This window comes from Lutjanus erythropterus, chromosome 11 (genome assembly GCF_056507025.1).
Source record: "Lutjanus erythropterus isolate fLutEry1 chromosome 11, fLutEry1.hap2, whole genome shotgun sequence".
In the NCBI taxonomy this organism is placed as follows: Eukaryota; Metazoa; Chordata; class Actinopteri; order Lutjaniformes; family Lutjanidae; genus Lutjanus; species Lutjanus erythropterus.
This window is the reverse complement of record NC_139327.1, coordinates 21,622,968-21,644,102: the sequence shown is the minus strand read 5'-3', so window position 1 is coordinate 21,644,102 and position 21,135 is coordinate 21,622,968. Positions and strand designations below refer to the sequence as shown.

General features: G+C 38.8%; 1 protein-coding gene across 1 annotated transcript in view; it reads left to right on the top strand.

Annotated features, from left to right (window-relative positions):
• Positions 1-7,007: 7,007 nt before the first annotated feature.
• Positions 7,008-21,135, top strand: part of mtnr1bb (melatonin receptor 1Bb) — a 57,095-nt gene continuing 42,967 nt past the window's right edge. Inside the window, 1 exon segment of the mRNA XM_084731269.1 lies at positions 7,008-7,314. Within this exon segment, the coding sequence (XP_084587395.1) occupies positions 7,107-7,314 (208 nt within the window). The 5' untranslated portion in view covers positions 7,008-7,106.

The following is a 21,135-nucleotide window of genomic DNA, read 5'->3' as shown; positions in this document are numbered from 1 at the left end:
TTTGGGAAACACTACTCTAGAGGGCACTTTATCACATTTAGTCCATGGGAAGGGCACACTGGAAGGCACTATGTTTTATCCACTGGAAGGGCACTCTAGAGGGTATTAATCATCTATATATTCATCCAAGAGGGTGTTTTTTAGGTGTTTTTTGAACATGGAACAGGAGGTGACTCAGTCCACCAGTGGCTTCAGCTCTGATGTGCTGATCTGACAGAGGTCGTCAGTGTTACCATGTCAGACTTAAATGCATCGCTCCCCAGTTTGTTCTGATCTTGTAAAGAAATGCTGCCTTAAACAGAGGTGAGACAGAATGATGGATCAAAATGCTGCGGAGAAATTTGGCTGCATCATGGGCCTCAGAGCTCAGCTTGTTATCTGCTTTAGCTCTGAGGAATTGGTACGCTGTCACCCTCGAGATTGCTGAGATCTGATTTTGGTAAAAAGGAGGTCTGCTCTATATTGTGCTTTGATCATCAGGGGGTTTTTATGCTCACCGGCAGAATAAGCATCTAGATTTGCTGAAGTTGCTACAACTGTAAGATTTTTATAAGGTCCTTGTTGAACTGTGCGAGCCAGAAATGCCTGTGGTAGTAACCTTTATAGTCCATCTGATGACTCAAATGTAAGAACAATCGTTACCCCCGAAGATTTTGAGGCAAACACAACAAAAAGGTAACCACAGAGCACAGACCTCAGCCAAAACAAATTCTTATTGTAACACTTGGAGACTGTATTCCTAATAGTGACATTTTAAATCAAAATTATCCTTGACACTGCAGACATACTGCTGGGACTAACAGCTTATACCCTACCTCTGCAGTCTAAGTCTCTGTCAGTTTCTTTGTTGTGCCTGTAATGTCATGATCAAATGTCAGAAATTCCAAATCCAGATTATTTAAAAATCTCTTTCTCTTCCCGCATTCCCTGTCATATGTGCCATTTTCTGACTAATTTCACATAGGAGTTTTGTGTTTTGCACCCAATTGTATGTCCTGAGAGACAAAGTAATTATACACTGGACATAATTCCCAATAATTACTGAAAACAATCATTCAGCACAACAAAACCAACTAGCCATGTCCCAAATTGATATGACTGTCATGCACTTTCAGTCACTTGAGTGATTATCATTGATGTGTATTTTTGAGTTCTTAAGCTTCAGATAAGCCCTCTGGTTTTTTTTTTTTTGCCTCTCTCTGCACTGGAGATTATTTGTCATCTCTGCGTTTTGTGCAAAATAAAACTTAGGGGTCACAGATTTCTCAATTTCAAATGAGCCAGCTGCCAAATCATCTGCAAATATGAATGTTATCAAAAAGGAATGTTACATCAATTGAGCAAAACTGAAACTTTAACTGTCAAAAAGTGAGGTGCCAAAAACTTATGTTTTTCTTATTAGTGTCCTATAATCTGATTTATTAACATTAATAAACCCATTATATCTAACCTATAAATATTTATAAAGATAATCAGAATGTGGTATAAAGTACGATCCCTTATTGTAATCCGCAATCATCCTATTAGCCGTTTGAAGATGTAACTCAGATGTTTATCTAAATGCTTAAGTCAGTAATTGGGATCCATCATCTGAGGATCATGTCAAGTCATCCAATAGTTGCACGGATTTCAGTCTTACTCTGGACCAAAGTGTTGGATTAACAGACCAACAGACTTACATTCCCACCAATAGAGCCATGCCACCAGTGTGGCTAAATATTGTAAACACTCCAAGAGCTACATCTGCGAAAGAGCAATTTTCTGCATTTAATGGAACACATGCAATAAATTATTCATAGGAAAGATTGACATGGTAATCAGACTTCCATATTTACAAACCTATAATAAACATATTTTAATAATCACTGTGGTTCAGTTTTATTATACTGAGCTGTGGTATTATTTCATTTCTGTATCCATACTGAATTCTACTCAGGACACCAACATCCTGCTTTTCCAGACCTATTTGTCATCTCAGTAAGTGTTGTATAAAAGATTAGATGTCTTTGTTTCTTTTCATGACTGCAATACAAATATGGTTACACTTGTGACATAATTTAAGACACTCACAACAAGGAAACACAACAGTGTTAGTATTCTCAGGCTAGTTTCCCCTTGGTTCTTCATACCCTAGTCTCCAGACATTTGTTTTGGTGGCACCATCTGGTGATTTCAACAAAACTCATTGCGGAACAATGGCTCTGAATGAGTTAGCCAACAACAATTCATCAATATTAATAAAACCATGTCGCCCTGTAGACCACAGCTGAAAGAACATGGCCATATGGAGTTGCAGTGTTACCGGTTCTTGTAGGGGACGGTGTTGATACCCACTTGCTGTGGCCAGGCTCTCAGAGCATCATCCATCCAATTCCCTGCTCCTGCTTATATTCCCATCATACAATATGCTTCACTGCCATAAGTGAGTGCTTCCGATTATTGAAGGTTCTTTCAGAGCAGGCAAACGCAGTAATCACATTGGCTATAGATTCAGAAGTCTGTGAAGCATGTCCACCATAGTCAGCCAGCACAGCTTTATCAGGGCTGTGCAGTATTCAATTAGTCGATTTATGTTTTATATTGTCAATGCTGCTGTTTTTTGAGATGTGTGATATTGTTATGCATTCAGTCAGTCTCTGCCGCTGCTATTGTTTCCATATTCCATATTTGTGTGTGTGTGTGTGTGTGTGTGTGTGTGTGTGTGTGTGTGTGTGTGTGTGTGTGTGTGTGTGTGTGTGTGTGTGTGTGTGCATATGTGCATATGTACTGATTACCTGTTAAAAATGTAGTTAACCTAAAGTATCACAACATTAAAGTAAGGTAACTTGATTACTTTTTTTGGATTAATTTAATACCAGATATGGTGAAACTGTTTAGCTTAATTTATTGTTTTATGTTTCTTGTTAGGTTTATTATTTGTTGTCTACCTATTCCATCCTTTGGTATAGATGAATCTATGTTTAGATTGATACCAGTAATTATGTACATTTAAATATAAGCTGCTTTGTTAAGTTGACACTCCAACTTCAATTACAATTGCCATAAACTTTTTTCTGGTCTGAGCCTTGTGTTTTTACCCATAAACTAGTCTAGCTCACTGGATGTAGACTATGGGTATAAGCTTACCACCGGTCGCCACCTTCAGGTGGCATTCGCCACATACGTTATCCTGTTTTTCAAAGTCCTATAGGAAACAACAACCTCTGAGCCAGCAATCTACACGCTGAAAATGGCAAGTTGGCACATGGATGCTACTGGTACAAACGCAAACAAGCTAGCAGCTGTTTGCTTTTCTTTGTCTGTGATTTAGCTATTTTAATACCAGGGCTGCTCCAAGGCGTTTGGTTTAGAGAAATAGAAATCAGCCAGAGCATTTTTTTCTGCTATAAAAGAATGATACCCACAAACCACACTGGTCATTAGCATCACTAACAGTCCTAAAATATGTGTCAAAATAGCAGTATATAGCATGAGAATAAATTGGCAAATGTAAGATGGTTTCACTTGAGACCAGAATAGTGTTTTGACAAGTTTTGTAATGTATTGCGCACTGTGCATGGTAGCATCTTGGGCTGCCCCCGACTACAGTTTTTCCTTTATGACTAGTAATTGTTTGTTTAAGCGATTAGTCACCTAGTCATTACAATGACTATGGTTACCTTGTATATTAATTATGCAACTTCATTACATATATTCAGTTACTCTCCAAGCCTATGTCTGTGTGTGCATGTGTGTGTGTGTGTGTGTGCGCCTGTCTGGCTGACCTCACAGCCGGAGCTGTCTGTCTCCTGGTCATCACATCAGGCCTGTGGAACACATCACCCTGCTTCGAGGCTGACACTGGGCTGCTCTAATCTGCTCCTGCTGCTGTGCTAGAGGGCTTCCGCTGCTGCAGCCACGCGGCACCCAGCAGTGAAGAGTTAAACAACTGAATGGCGCTGGCCTCAATGTGTCACCACTGGCATTGACAGTATCGATGACATATAAATCCACTGGATCTGATGGAGAGTTCGACTGCATTGTTGCCACCAGTTACCCATATTAAGGGATGAATGGGATTAGACTGCCACCTCCACTTCTTGCTCTGAATGCATTGTACACTAAAGTGAATCATAGTCCAGAGTCCAAAAATGGCACCCTGGTGGAGGCATGCACACACAACTAAAGGACAGTGGTTCAATCAATAGTGTATTGTGTTTGCAACTGAAAGACTTCAGGTGTTTTCAGTGATTATTTAATCTTATTTTTTTTGTTTAAAATGCATTTATGCAGGTTTAACACAGTTTCTTGTATTTCTTGTATTTGTATTTCTTGTATTTACAATTCCGTGATGTAAGTTTCATACTGTGTCTTGTGTTTTGATATGTTTTCCTGTGGTGCAGCCGATCTGCTGACTATCTGCTGTCCTTACTTTTAAATGAAACCTTTTATTTTTTACTTTCGATCTTGACCAGGGATGGTCAAGGACAACTGGATTGTCCCTTGCGACAATTCTGATTTAAAAAAACAAACAAAAAAACACCGTTGTCTGCCATGGCCTAGACAATATTAGTGAGATTCAGTATTTTGACAAAGAACCTGTGTTAATTATTGACACAAAATAATGTGTTTTTAAGTTTTGATAGATTGTGCCATTCATGCCTCTCAGTGATTTGGTCCACTGCCTACCAAGCTACCGGCTTCATACTGACAAAATGTTATTATAACATTAATTACACAATTAGGAACAAATCTAGCCAGGTATTTAGACTGTCAGAGGGAAAGAGACAAAAAAACCCACAAATCTATTGTATCAGAGCTGCAGTGATTAGTCGATTAATCAATTAGTTGTCAACTATTAAATTAATCACCAACTATTTTGATAATCGGGTAATCATTTTGAGTCATTTTTTAAGAAAAATATATATCTGATTTCATCTTCTAAAATGTGACTATTTTCTGGTTTCTTTAGTCCTCTATGACAAACTGAACATCTTTAGGTTGTGGACAAAACAAGAAACAGGGAAACTGATCAACATTTTTCACAATTTTCTGACATTATATGGACTAAACAATGAATAGATTAATCAAGAAAATGACAGAGAGATTAACTGATAATGCAAATAATCATTAGTGCCAGCCCTAGATTATATTGTTAATTATAACAGGCTTATTAAGTAGTGGATTGCATTTAATAGTATTATGTTAATTAAAATAAAAAAGTGAACTCTATTTTATTACAGTTACAGTAAAACAAAGACAATCAGACTACTGTTACATTTAGTAAAAATGCTAATTGTTGGCAGGATAATTTTAAAATACATTGTAAAATAAAGAACAAAACACTATTATAAGCAGTGCGTGCATGTTGAAACTCTTCTTGGGTCTCGCACCACCACTCTGGTTTCAGTGACCCACCACTAAAGTTAGCTACATAGACCAACTGCTAACATTAGCTAAGAACAACTACTAATGTTAGTTACACAGAACAACTGCTATATTACCTACACAGACCAAATGTTAACATAAGCTATATAGACCAACCACTAACATTAACTACACAGACCAACTGCAAACGTTAGCTACACAGAAATCCAGTTAGCTAATTAACCTCTCCATACTGCTACTGGTGAAAAATATTTTGGGACTGTAGGCAGGGATGCTGGTGACTGGGATGGTGTGTTGGTAAAAACAGAAGAAACAGAATAAATCTATGGCAGACTGCTCGACATTTGAGTGCTACTTAACAAACTACATTTAAATGTGCACCACTATAGGCTAAACAATTCAACTATGTCTGGAAATGAGGAAATCCAAAAGTAACAGACAGTAATCAAGTTACTTTAATATTGCGATACTTGGGTTAGGTTACTGACTACGTTTTGTAACAGGTAATTAGTAACTGGAATGCTGTAATCTTAGTCAGCCCTCCCCTGACAGTTTGTGACATGCTTATTGTCCTCACCAACCCTGACAAGAAATATCTGCCTTGTGTATCTCAGTGGGATCTTCCTGGATAAATAAAAGCAAAAATACATCAGAAAATGTACTTCTGCATATGCAATTTCAGGCAAAGACCTACAGCACATTATTGTATTTTCAGAATGTTCCCTGGCTCATCTGTGACAAATGCTTCACATAAGTCACAGTGAGCTGATTGGACTTCCCGTGCCGACCCACCGCTGTGTGTACACTTACAGCAACTCGGAGCATTGTGCTGAGATCAAAGACAGATTCTGGGAAGTCACGCTGGGAATGGCCAGGGGAAAATGAGGGAAATCTTTGTTTGCACGCACACCTCGGCATGGTAGCTGGAGATGGCGAGGGAGACTCTGAGACAGTAAGAGGGCGAAACACATTAAAACCGAGTCTGAGGTAAAAAATGTTGTTTGTGGAGCTGCGTCTCTCCCTCCGTCCTCACTCTGTGGATTTCTCCACATCCTGCTGTGTGCCTGACTGAGGGCTCCTCTCTGATATTTACCACAGTGCCGCCTCGCTACGCGCAGCGCCGGTTGCGTCGTAGTTCAGCGCATGGCAAGGGCATCACAAATGGTTAGAGAAGACGATTTGTTCCTCCGTTTGCACAGAGAATAGCAAATTAAATCAGAAGGACTCCCGAGGCGGTGCAACGCTTTGACATTTTAGAAAGGAATAGCCTTCTTCTGTTTTTTTTTTTTCCTCCAACGTGGGCGCAGACGGATGGGACTTAGAGATGCCAACCAGCAAGCCAGGGGCACTTGAAGAGGATGGAGACTTGAAATATGAGTGGTCCGGACCTTCTTTAATCAGTGATTTTATAAACGACAAATAATTGTAATTTTCTTTACCAAGGGGGACGAGTGGCACCATCGCGTTTTGGTGGCACATGTATGAATGACTTTTGTGCAAAGGTAAAAAAAAAAAAAAAAAAGGAAGACTCCATGTAACTTTATATAGGTCACACCACATCAGATCCAATAACTCATATCGCCTTTTGTAGCAGACTTGACGTGCGCTCTTGTGGAACTCGGGGTGGCACCCAGGTGCGCTCCATGTTTCATTTAGGACACACCGGTACCGGCGGTACCTGCGGGACATAATAAAGCACAGTTGGGACGTGAAAAGCAGCGTCGGGCTGTGGGCCAGTGATGCCGGACACATTCACAGTCATAAAGAACCGGACAGAGCCACGGCTGGGGCAGTTAGAGCTTACACTGGCCGCGGAGGGGAGCGCCCGCCCCGCCTGGGTCATAGGAATCCTGGCCAGCGTGCTGATCTTCACCACGGTGGTGGACGTGCTGGGGAACCTGCTGGTCATCATCTCGGTGTTCAGGAACCGCAAGCTGAGGAACTCCGGTAAGATCTTTCGTTTCGTTTCCTTGCAGAAAACCCTGATAATTAGTGAGTACAAACATTAATAAGCCATATTTTGTCATTATGCCTTATTCCTCCTACTGTATGTCTATGCAAAACTTTCATTACTATGATAGTAGGAATTTACATAATAATGTAGGCTGTGTGTGCGTGTGTGTGAAATCGATTCCAGTGAATTGTGGGTAGAGTAAATCTACTTTGTTTTACACTGCACTTCTTTCTCTCGGTTGCTTGTGCTCATTTCACCCATAAACCTCTGAGCGCACTTTTGGCCCAAAATACCATCAGTGAACCCAAAAACCATTCCAAAGTGCATTACAGCGTTAACAGAAAAAGCAGGTCATTTAACAGAAGTCAAACAACATAATCTGTAGTTTCAACTAAATGCCTCTTTTTTCTGCAAGGACTGGGTTGCACCAACAAATATTAATTTAATCTAAGATTAGTGTTAATCAGATTTGAGCAAAACTAGGTTTAAAGTGAGTAAGTCCAGATTTAAAATTAAGTAGATCTCTGGTGCACAATTAAAAACTAATCTCAGTTCAGTAAATCAAAGTTTAGTGATGTACAACAGAATGTAACGGCATATAATCAATATAGAGATGCTTGATTACGCAATATTAAAATAAATAAATATCTAAATAAATAAGTAAATAATTTGAGTGTTGTCGAACCTGGTAAACTTTCCGCTGCTAATCAAAATGTTGCATTGTTTGCTAACTATCTAAAAAGTAAAAAGCAAACCCAAAACAAAACAAAAACTTAATATTGTTTGCCACCTAGCTAAAAAGTTAATTTGCTTAGTTAGCCATACTCATGAAAGCTCTAATTACTCCTCCTTTAGGAAAAACTTGTTAGCTGAATTACCAGGTGGAGCAAAAGAAAGAAAAACTCAGTTTTGCTTGAGTTTGTCCCTAAACTTTCTTTGGGAAAATAATTATTTTTCTCAATCTGTCTGAAAAAGGCAACCATTTTAAATGTTAAACCTCAAGTGAAAGTTCAAAAAACTGGATCAAACTTTAAATTGGAGTTTACAGTTTTGATGCGAGAGAATTAAATCTAATATTGGTTTATAGTAAAAACTAAACTGAGATCGCTGCATTTTCAGATACTTTAAAAGTTCCACAATTTTATTTTAAATGTATTTTTTCATAAATTTAAAGTTAAACCATGATTTAATTGGGGTTAAAAACTAATCCTTGTTGGCACAAGGTTCTATATCTTCCATTTGACAACATTATTCAGATCATTAGCAGCTTTATATCTTGCTGAAGGGCTGCTGGTGGACACACTGATGGCCACGACAGGGATTTAACCTGCACACTCCCAGTTAAGGGGTAGTGTGTGGAAGGCTCAGCTGGCCAATTATGTCTTCACAACTGTATATTACACAATGGTGACAGCTTGATTGATACCTTACTATTAGAACTACTGTTACAGCTCGGTGTCTGTCTCTTGCCTCACTCTTGCACTCCTTACTTGCAAAGTTCAAAGGTAGTCTGACTCATACCTGCTGTAAGGGCTGGTTAATAAGCGCAGGTGAGTCCCTTTGAAAAGCTGTCTGCGCCGATGCTGATGAACCTATTCTGTTGTGAATGTGTGAAATTACCCAGGAGGCCTCGTGCAGCTACAGCGAAGCATAATGCCAAATCATAAAGCATGGAAGTACTCTTTCACTCCAGGTAAAAAATGAACTCTCAGGTTCGTAATTCAAGTCTTTTCTGATGAAAATGAACCCCTTTCAGAAATATGACTGAATAATAAGCAGTTATGGATTTAATTTTCCTCTCTTCAATAAAATCTACTGACGCTTTTTGTTTACTGAAAATAATAAAATAAAATACCTCTGAAACAAGTATCTCATCCTATAGTGGCAGATTAAAAGTGCTTAACAACAAATGTGAGAATAAAATCTTATCAAGATGGATATCTTATGCAGTAAAATCTGCTACAGTGTGCTGACCGGCTATTTTGTGCTTTATCAGCCTACAATTAGGGCAGGAATTATGCATTTATTTGCATATTCAGCAGCTATTTTTCAGCCAGTATGCAACCAGAAATCTTTCGTCCTTATTAGTCGATGGGCAAAATACCCTGAGGATTAACCACAACAACTACTTTCCTTTCATTTATACACATTATGACCCCCACCATGCATTTACTCACATGGGAAAACATTTTTTTGTCTTTTACTCAGGCATATTTTTCCTCTTAGTTAGATGGACACAATCACCACTGGAGATCTTGAATGCAGTCCTGTCTTCAGAGAAAGGCATCCTGCTCTCTAGCATAGATTTTTTATTTTTTTTTTATAACTAAGGTTTAGGTAAAGTTCAGCTTATTCATAGTTCTGAATCGCCTTGAACCAAGGTCATTTACTGGAGCTGTTAAGAAGTGGAATTCAAAGTAAGAAATACATTTGTAAATCAGGAGCAGTATGTCAAGTGTGATTTTGTTTTGTGTGTAGCGTAACCTACAAACATCCTTTTAATCGTTATTAAACTTTGTGCATGGTGATGACACACTTCAGATAGTTGCATTCAGAGGATTTAATATAATGAAATAGAAGTCTTCCCACCATTTGAGCGAATAAGACAGAGATTACGGTTCATAAGAAAGAGGGCTGGTTGTTGTAATCAGAGCAAGTTTAACATATTTATCTCTGCTGCTTTTCAGTTTCACTCCTGTATTACTTTGATAAAGTCTTTTTAAATATAAGGCAGTCAGGGGAACACTTATCAAAAATACTACACCCTTAGAAAAGCGCTGACTAGAAGTATATGGGGTTCTTCAGCTTGTGCTGGGAGAACCCTTTTTCGTTCCTGGTAGAATCTTTTATAACAACTCCACCTGCAACCCTTTCAGACGGTTTAACATGGAGTCCAACGTAAAGGGTTATACCAAGAACCATCTGAAAGGTTCCACCCAGCATCCCCAATGGTAGGTTCGGAGAAGCCTTCTATAGTGTAGTGGTTCCACCCAGAACCCTCTTTGGTGGTTCTAGCCAGAATGTTTCCACCTTCTATCGGGTCCAACAACCATTTTAAAATCCACCACAAATCCCTTTATATATAATCTGGAGCCCAAGCAAGGGGGTCCTACTGGGAACCCTTTTATCAGGGGTTTCATCTAGAATCAAATCAGACCCTTTTATATTCGAAGGATTTCATCTAGAACCCTTTTATTTTACAAGGGTTTCATCTAGAAACCAACCAGAGGTTTCATCAGAGAAACCTTGTATATTTCAAGGGTTCCATCTAGAATCCATCCAGAGGGTTATACCAAGAACCCTTTTATATTCTAAGGGTTTCGTCTAGAACTGATACAGGGGGTCTAACTCTAGGCTATAAACACCATACAAACATACATATATAATAAACATATATAAACATTTGAGGGTGGATCTTTTACCACCTATTCTTTCAACAATTCTTGATCAGCCCTGCCTTCCAAAAAGGGTTCTGGGTAGAACCTCAGGAAGCCTTCTTTTGGAATCCTTTCGTATAGCGAGCGCATAGAGCCATGCGGCCTGAGTGAGAATCCAACAACAACTGCTATAGTTCTTGTCCCACGTAAATCTCACTGTGCACACACGCTGGTGTTCTATAAAAATCATCATATTGGATACGATCACGTTCACCCTTTGGCAAAACACGTTTATCTGTCCACAGAGCCTGATTCGAGTACCCCTTGTGCTTTTAAGAGGGAGCGCTCATGGCTGGGATGCTGGAGGACAGGGTGATGTTGTTGTTTGCTGAATTAGGACCATGACACCACCAGAGGGCTCAGCAGTAAAACTTTACATTCCAGGACACACAGTTCAGCTGTCAATTTCATCCACAGTTTCAAGAATAATTGCCTGCATGGGGACACCTGACACATTTAATCATCTGCCTACAATTTTTCCCATAAAGACCAACTAATAACCCAGATAAGGCTATATAATGAAATATGCACTTTCACAGCTTTATTAAGAATTGTCTGCTTAATATTTATTGTTGGCTATTCCTTCTTAGTCTATTTCTAGGTTTTGCATAGCCTACCTCTTCAGAGAGATTATATATTTGTATTTTTTTTTGTTTCTGTGCCACTCACATGGTGCATTTCTGCCCTTAAAAAGCTGATCTCTCTCAACTCATACAGCCCACTCAGCATTTCAGAAACCACGCTGAACCCACAGTCTTGAACTTGGATACTATAGATTGAAACAACCCACTCAATAGTTTAGGGAAAACACCTGACTTAAATAAACAGTCACAGCAGGAGCACAGAGCGAGTTAGCATTAGCGGAGTGAAGAAAAGGAAGTGACCACTGAGTGTCGGACTGCAGTCTTTCTCTAGATTCTAGCTTGATGACTAACTGCACGGAGACTCATGCTGTAGTAAATATTATAGTACAGACTCATTATTATTCTGACACTGAATTGGCAACAAGAAATCTGTGATTCACACTCATCAAAACTCTGATGCACGTTGGCTGTGCAGCCGAGCTGTGTTAGGATTGCAGAGGGATTGCACATTACCTTTCTGCCCTCCTTCTTTTTTTCTGTTTTGTCTTTTCAAAGACCTCAATGTTTCATTTAAAGGGCTTTCTTTCTCATCATGTGCTATTGTATATTACCAGACTTGTGCCACACACACACATGGCCACACACATGCATGCATTCACAAGCCATCACAGCCAATTGTCTATTGAAAACAAGAGGTTTTACTCATACATACTCTAAGATACAGATATGTTGCCTGCATGAAAAACACAGCAGGACAATACAGTACAGTGAAGTCTGCACATCTTTTGTGATGTTGTGCTGTTTGAGTGTGTGTATATGTGAAAAGTGCCTTGTACAGTTGTGTGGGGCAGAGGTTTTTGTCCTCTGAGATTTGTCTTTGAAGGAGCTTAGGTGGTGCGAACCTTCAAAGAGAGTTATACAGGATCACACATTACAGAGACTCTCTTCACAGAGACTTTATTTACATCATATCTCTCCCCCTCCCTCTCATTCCCTCTCCAGCTACTTTCCTCTAAAGCTCTCTGCCTCTACAAAAATAATGCTTAAAATATTCCCTAGTTAAGACTGAGGCCTGAAAAAAACCAAAAAAGAAAAACGTCTTTACTCAGCGCAGTGTTTCACATCCAGTCGCTCTCAGTCTGACTCTATCCATGGTGCTGAAACACTGAGGACCAGCCTCTTCATCTGTCTGTGCTGCTGAAACACTTAAAAAACCTCAGGCCTCTTTCAGCCTGTGTTCTTGTCTGAACTTGTGAAATATCATCAGTCGCTGCCCAAGTCCGGTTCAAAGTCCACACCTAATCAAATAAAGTGAAAATGAATTGAAGTGTTCCTGCTCCACCTGTCTTATCAAAGATGCTTTAGAGGCTGGCTTGCGTGAACTTGGGATAGACAAGTATCCCAGCATGCATTTCTACATCAACTAATGGCTGTGCCAGACCTACAGCTTTTTTGTAATGTTTGTCCTACAATTGTTAAGCCGGTATTAGGGGTTGAGAGATTGGACGGATGTATCGGCTGTTGGCATTTGTCCATTGCCGGTTGTTTTTTGGGGAGCGATTTTTGTCTTTTGTTTTTTGTTTTGCTAATTTAATGGTCTGCAGAGTGAGAGCCACTGCCCAATGACCCACTCTCAATCAGCAGCGCAGCCATACTTGCCAACCCTGACATCTCTGAGAACCCTGAGAAAAATAGGGAGGATTTTGAAAAAAATTGAGTTTCAAAGACTTGAATGAAAATAACAAAATAATATGTATATTCCAACAGCACTTTTATCTTCAAACTTTTACTTTTAATCATCAGGAGTCAATACAGAATAATTCTCTGGCATAAACTAATATTTTTTTGTTTTATTTCATTCCTTTATACTTTGTCCTACCCCTAGAAAAATGGATGCGGCAGATTTTATAAAGTGCATGTCCCTTTCCTTTAAATCTTTCCTGAAGAAATAGGATTTCTTCTTAGTCTGGTGTAGGTTCTGGAGAAATGAACTCATTGGATTCTCTTCTGATCTGATGTACTTTACTTTATGAACATATAGACATACAGAGAGGAGGTAGGGGAAAAGAAGAGACCCTGAACAGAAGAGGTGGAGTGTCTTTATTGCACTGTTCAGTCAGAGACTTAACTGAACACAGACACACATACCCTGTGTTGTGCAAGGCAGAAATTTGCTTCAATTTCTGTGCGAACACGCCGATCCTGACCCTCGACAAGTACTGAACCTTGGAAAATTCTAATATCTGACCACTTTTAATAATTGAGTGTTTGTGTGAACAGTGCGATATGTCCTACGATCATATATTGTGCGTACATTGACAGGTATATGGTGGGAAGGGCGCCAGAATGTCTGGTGGACAAGGCTCTGTCCATAGCTAGGTTGTTTGGATAGCCTGAGATAAACCAGATGTTTCTAGTCAGACAGCTCCATATAAGCTACTGCTGTTTGAGTGTTCTTTGTTCATTCCTTCTTACACTGTCATCTCTTCTTTTGGAATCCCACAATAATTATCATTGTTTCATTGAGTTTCAAAAAAATATTGAAATTTTGGTATACCGTGCAACACTAGTTTGCTAAAATAGTATCAAATAATAATAACTAAAATAATGCTAGCAGACTAGTGCTCAAGATGACCAACCTGCTAATGCCCATGGTCACCCAAGGTGAGAACAGACTGAAATCAAGTTGTTATACCTGGTTGTCTCTGGTGTCTCTGTGGTGTTTTGAACAAATAATCACTTTTGGAAGATAAACTTTGTGTTGGACAGAAACACTGTACAACTGTGTACTCCTGGGTTACTGTGGGTCTTTTATGTACAAATGAATACAGTGTAAAGTGGAGATAAAAGTACTGAAGTTGAACTTAGCTAGTTCAAACTCCCAAGGATGAGAGTCAGAACTGTGTGTACTCAGTATTGACAAAAGACCTTCATTGTGTCTGTCTGTCTCTCTCCATTGTGCTGAAACATTCAAACCCAGGCTCTCCCCAGGTCTTTGTGCTTCTCCCAACGGTCCTCCGTGACATCTACTGCTACTACTAATACTGCCGCTGCTCAGTCTCAGCTGTAGTTAAGTTAGCTGTTCTCACATTGATAAAACATGAAAAAGTGGTTAAAATATTCATACAGGAGCGAGAGAGAGGGAGCAAGTGTGCACGTGTGTATGTCTGATCTGATGTAATTATACTTGTGTGGAGCAACCCTTGAAAGCCCAGGCACCTCTAATTGGTTTGTGACAGCTGGCCCTGACAGCTGAAAAGGCTGATTCTTCCTGGTTAAGATTAGAGACATAGTTACAAATGGGTACAGATTCACTGGAGGTGTGTAGTGGTTGTGTTAAGTGTTAGCCCCCAGTGAATAAGTGCAAGCCAATACATTATTAAGGATGCACCATATAAACTGAGCCGATAGATTATAGCCTGATAATGCAAAATTTAAATTATACTACATTTAGTATACTACATACTACAATGCATTGCACCAACAAAGATGAATTTCAGCTAAGATAATTCTCTTCAGAGTTCAGCAAAACAAGGTTTAAAATGACTAAACCAGATTTTAAATTAAGCAGAGCTCTGTTACACGATTTAAAACTAATCAGTTTAGTGAATCCAAGTTCTGTGATTTGGTGGAAAGGCTTTGGCTGCACTTTATTCATCAACAAAATGTTACATTGTTTGCTGGCTGGCTAAAACCTAAAAAAACAAAAAATGAAACAAAAAACAACAGAAAGAAAGGTGAAATTGTTTGCTAGCTAGCTACAAAGTTAAGAAAATGTTACATTGTTTGCTGGCTGACTAAAGAGTTAGTTAGCCTACTTGTGATGGCTCAGCAGAGAAAACCTCATTTCTCCTCCTTTGAGAAAAACTTTGGCTTAATTATCAGCAGGAGTGAAAGAAAGAAGAAATGCATCGTAAAACACAATTAAATTGAGTTTGTCCCTAAACTCTCTTCCATTTTTTTAAAATCAGTCTTAATAAGACAGCTATTTTAAAAGTTAAGTGTAATTCAGTTTATCTAGGTACTGATGAAATTAATGTTTGAAGTATTTGAAGAGAGGTTTATATATAATCTTTCTAAATTTTATTCTTATTTAAAGCTTTGATACAACATAATTTAAAGTTAAGACATGATTTAATGGGGTTTCAAAATAACCTTTGTTGGTGCAGCTTACCCTCAGGTGTGCATAAACTACAGGATACAAACTTCTTTTTAAAATACAAAAATGTGAAATTATTGTTATCTTAAGTTCTTAAGTTATCTTAAAGGTATCAGCTATGAGAAGCAGGTAATTATCTATTATTGGTATCGGCTGAAGAAAATCCATATCATGCTTCCCTAAAGATTGTCCCTTACAAATGTTGGACTAAAGAAATGTAATGATGCCCGTTAGCTAGTTCAGGCAATTAAACTGCAAAAACTCCCCATCTCTCCTCCGTCTGTCAATGCCACAGCTGCCTTGCATCAGTATCGCTGCTTGTTCTTTGAGCACCACCACCACCCTGCAGCATTCGGCAGGGGGTTAAAGATACACACTCATCACGCCCCAATATCTCTATGTAAACATAATCTGTGGTGAGTGATGAGGTCGAAGCCTGGACACCAAACTCTATATTTTAAACACGAGTTGTCTGACTAAAATGTGAGAAAAGTGAGGCAGCGAGAGAAAGAACCTGACAACTCGAGTTGCTAGCGGACAACTTCAGCTTTTTAGTTTATTGGACACTTCCCAAGCAGTCCACATTTCACATCTTTACATTTCAGGCATTCTGCTGACACGCTAATCCAGAGTGTCTCCCATTGAATAAGTATGGAGGATTTCTGTGTCTTGCTCTGAGACATTTTGACAGGACATATGGCAGACTATTGCGAGAAATCCGTCTGAACACTAACACCATCCCGCTGCTCCGTCTATACCGACAATTGTTAGGAGACGTACATTAACTGCCAACTTAAGCAATGGGTTATTAACTGACATGACATACAGTGATTCAGTGAACAGGGAGAAGAAGTATTTCTGTTACACATGCACAAATGATTTGTTTGATAAATGTAAACTAGAACTAAGCTTAGCTGATATATATATGTCAAACAACAGCATTTTCCCAATATATCAGGAAATGCTTCACTCCTTCAAAAAATATATACTGAACATCTGTCTCCCAGTTATCTTTTAAATAAAATTACAATGTAAATTACAGTCCTGTTGCAATTGTTTAATCTTGCTTTGCTTGATAGTGCAGAAATAAAAAATGACTCTCGCATTGAAACAATATTTCAAAGTGACATAGTAGTTAAAAGGGGAACTTCTTTTGCTTAATTTGCAGTTGCATTCTGTTTCCATTTATTCATCTAAAATAAATTGAGAAGCTTAGCACTTGCTGTTGAGCATGCAGAATTGGGAATAATAAGCCATCTACAGCGGGGAATGTGGCTGGTAAAATCTTTCTGTTCATTGTTTTTTTCAGTTTCCTTCTCTTTAAGCAATAACATTATATAACATTTTCTATTTTCAAGATTATCTTTAAACTGTTCGCGGGTTCTGTGGCACTGAATGTGGATTCATTCATTTAAATTATCTTGATATAAAAACTACTTACTTATAAAAGGATCCATAGCTTAAAGACTAACATTTTTAATTAATACAGATGCAATACAGTGATTAGTTTTAATTCTATCTACAACTCTTAATCTTATTTTATGTGGGCTATGCTCCAAGAGTGAAACACACTCATTTGATGTGTGTGTATGTTACAGGTATTCTGTAGGAATTATCTGATCCAAAATATATATATATATATAAAAAATAAACTATACTGATACTGACATAAGAGGTGTATCAGACTCATGTCCCGGCTCAATGGACCAATCTACAGTTCCACTATTTGTACTACGCTTTCTTCACACTGTACAAGCAGCGTGAAGACAGAGTTGAATTATGCTTTCCGTCTCAACTCTGTATTAGCATGTAATTCAATAGAAAAGCATTCTGACATGGTGTTTAGATATACAGCTGGAATGAAGAAATGTACTTGCTGCCTCACTCATGGTTAAAGGATGACATTATACAAGGTATATAAAACAAACTAAACAAACTTTCCAGATTGTGAAAACTGTGACTGGAGCACCAACATGAAGAGACACAGAACTTTGTCAATGTCACAAAAGCTGTTAGGACTTTATTCAACGCTCAAGACACCTGTAGCTCCAGACAGTCAAACGTGACACTGATCTGAGGAGCGCTAAGGCCTCTCAGGTCAACCACATGGCTTAATTATATATTGGTCACTTATTAAAGTTGTCTTTTTTTGTTAATTCTTCAACAATCATCATCATCACCAACAAAAAAAAGAGTGCTGACACTGGTATTGTATTATCATCGGCAGATATCCAAATTCGGATATTAGAATCACATTGAAAATGAAAAAAAGTGGATCGTGCCTCTCTAATTGACCTGGTGCAATTATTTTTAATACATTTCTCTTGGGTTGTTCTGTCACATAGCCAAGTAGAAGTCTGAAATGTATGTCACTTTATAACAGGCGACAGAAATGAGAGGTCTCCAGTATATTATCTATCTTGTAAGGGGTCGTATGCTGAGAAAAAAAATGAGAAGTTGTATGTTAGACTGCTACATAAAAGAATGATAGGAGAAGCAAGAGAGAAGACCATCAAAACCAACACAATATGCAGTGAAAGAGAATCACAACAGATAAAACGAGGTGTGAAACACATGGTATATACGTACAGTATACAGTAGGAAGTTCCTTTTATGTATGTGTTGCTTGCTTTGTAACCAGTGTTTCAAAAGGTGCTGATTTACTCACACTAACACTTGTTATTCCTGCATCACTTATATCTCAAGCATGTACGCCTACAGACTGCAGAAACTAAGATTTTATCTAGGTAAAAACCCCGTAACCCCGCTCCAGCATCCCTCCTCAACTCTTAGGTTTGGAATGGATTTTTAATATTCTGCTCATCGTTTTTAAAACATAGTTATGCCCTTCATTTCCACTATGACCCAGTAGGTATCCTCTGATCCTCAGCTCTTTTTGGCTTCTACTATAATTTATGCTCCCCTGACCAAGGGTTTTTTGCCATTGGGGCACTTGGGTGTTTGATTTTAATTCATTAAAATCAAAACAGGAGATCAGCCAGCTGAACAGGTTGTCAGATTGATCAGGTTTTCTTTCATCCTGAGGAGCTTTCCCAGCTTTCTGATGCATGGTTTAAGAAAAAAAAAAAAAAAGGAGGTTCTCTAAACCAGACAGCTGAAGGCAAGCTTGAACCATCCACCCAACGACCCTACTGGAACCTTTTTATGTGTTGTAACAGAGGAGATGAGAAGAAAAGGAGGAGGAAGAGAGATCACAGAGCAGGCGAAATGGAAATAGAGGAGTGTTAAGCTGTAGCTCAAAAAGAAAAGGGGGGAGAGATTAGACGCAGGGGCTCCGTTGCTAGTTTGATTTGAATTAATCCATTTACTTGATATTGAATCATTTAGAATTACGCATTAAAATTGCATTTTACATCCCATTATACATCCCATTGTGACAAATATTAACCACTCAGTCTCGTTTCATCATGATGTTTCATGTAGAATCCATAGGGGAGCGGAGTTGCCACTGATCTATAATGCATGGGAGGAGAGTGTCTGCGGGGCTTTGGGGGATTTTCTGTATGTGTTGAGGCTTTGCCATATAATTCTTTCATCATCTGGTTTTACTGTTTTTTTTTTTTTTTTTGTCTTACTCTGTGAGTATTTAGGCAGAAGTGAAGGTTGGACATGACTGCTGGGGATGTTTTCAGCAGTTTTAAGTGCTCTGGGAGTCTACTTCTGCTTGAGCTGTGCCCAGACATTGCCCTGTATCTTTTGGGTGAAGCATGACTTCTGTAATTCCCTTGAACACAGACAGCTGGATAAAGGAAACAGGAGGAGCTCAGACCAGCTAGACGGAGGGGAGCGGAGAGGGAAGGGTTGGGATGTAGCTCAAAAAGAGAAAAATGACAATGACACCGGCAATAAAATAGAGAAAGACAGCTCAACATTAAGATAAGAGGGGGAAAGGGACTGAAATCCCTCGCTATGAAAAGTAGGAGAGTGACGCTGCTTCATAAAGGGAAGAGGCACAGCCGAGACAATGTAAGAACTACTGTCATGTGTCATCACAATCACCCAGTTGTTATCAGTACTTTAGTGCTGAGATGGGGGATGACTCAATTGCACAACTTTGCACATATGCGCGCGCACACACAGCCGCTGACAGAACAATTTTCTTTAATCTCAATAACCGTGAACACGATAGATTGACCCATTTAATCTGCGAGGCAAGTGATTGTAACTTTGTTCCTTTATTCCTTATCGAATCCAGTAACGCCTGCTGCGTCTTCCCTCCCGTATCCATAATACATGCATTGTGATAATTTGAAGTGCATTATGTAACAGTTTCTCAAAACCCTCAGGCAGCGGCGGGTGAAGAGGTGGAAGAAGCAAGGGATTTACTGCAAGAGAAGGAGGAGAAAGAGAATGAAAGGAGGAGGGAGGTGACATAGAGAAGACGTGAGAAATTAAGGGCAATCTGGGATGAAAAAATAACAATAGCGTAAGGGGTGGGGGTAGAGGGTGTAGTGGGGAGGTGCGGGACTTTATTCATGCGAACGAGTCCGCAAACAAGACAGACAAACAGAATGTTTGTTTCGGGCAGACGCAGAGAGAGAGACAGTGATGCCACTTTCTAATCTACTGCTGGATGCAACGCTCCAGAGATGTAGACTGTAAATACACATAAAGGCTTAGAGGCCAAATGTGAAAAGTATGATGTTGCTTTCAAGTCTGGGAAGTTATTTAAAATTTAATTTATTGGAATTTAGGTCGCACACTAATAAAAGTTAACAAGCGATACTTTATATCAAATTAGAAAAAAAAGAGAAATAATATGTCCTTTATTAGTCAGTAAACAAACACAGCTACAGCCTAATTAGGCACCATAAACCTTATGGCAAACTAATACGATGTAACAAGCTGTACTTTGTATCAAATTAGACAAAAAATAAATAATATGTTCTTATTAGACAGTATTAGACCTTTTATTAGACCTTTACTAGACTTTATTAGAGCGTAATTAGGGACACATTACAACAGAACTGTACTGTAAACTAGAGTGAAATCACATATCTGCTCCTTGGCTGGTCCCATTCATTTGGCTGAGTAGCCAAGACCAATGCCTGCTTCTTCGATCAAATCAGATTTAATTTTAACCTTTAATTGGTAGATATGGTTCACATATTGTTTTTAAATAGGGAAGAAGGAGATATGTGATTTCACTTTAGGGTACGGCTCTGTTGTAATTTGCTCTTAATTACCTGCTAATAAAGCCTAATAAGTGTATTTTTATTTTTTTGGTGGAAACTTAACAGCAGCAATGCTTGAATTAAAAACCTACACAACTCAACTGACACCATATCATAAAACCAAAGAAATCACATCAATTTTAATTTTTAGAAAAGTTTTCATTTCCAGCCAACTGTAGCTGATTGAGAGCTACACTTTGATGTGTTACACTCTGGTGCCGCTTAAATCATTCAAATGTTGTGTTGTGTCAGTGGGTATTTATGACACTGAGTGCTTTTCTTCAAAGGAAATTAAATGATGAGAAGTGTTTAGTTTTCATTGAACTAGTTTTTCTTTGGTAAACCCTTAAGTCATGTTAAATACAGCAGCAGTTTGGATACAAATCATTAGAGATGGGTACATAATCACTCTCCTCCAAAGAGAAACAAACTACAGATT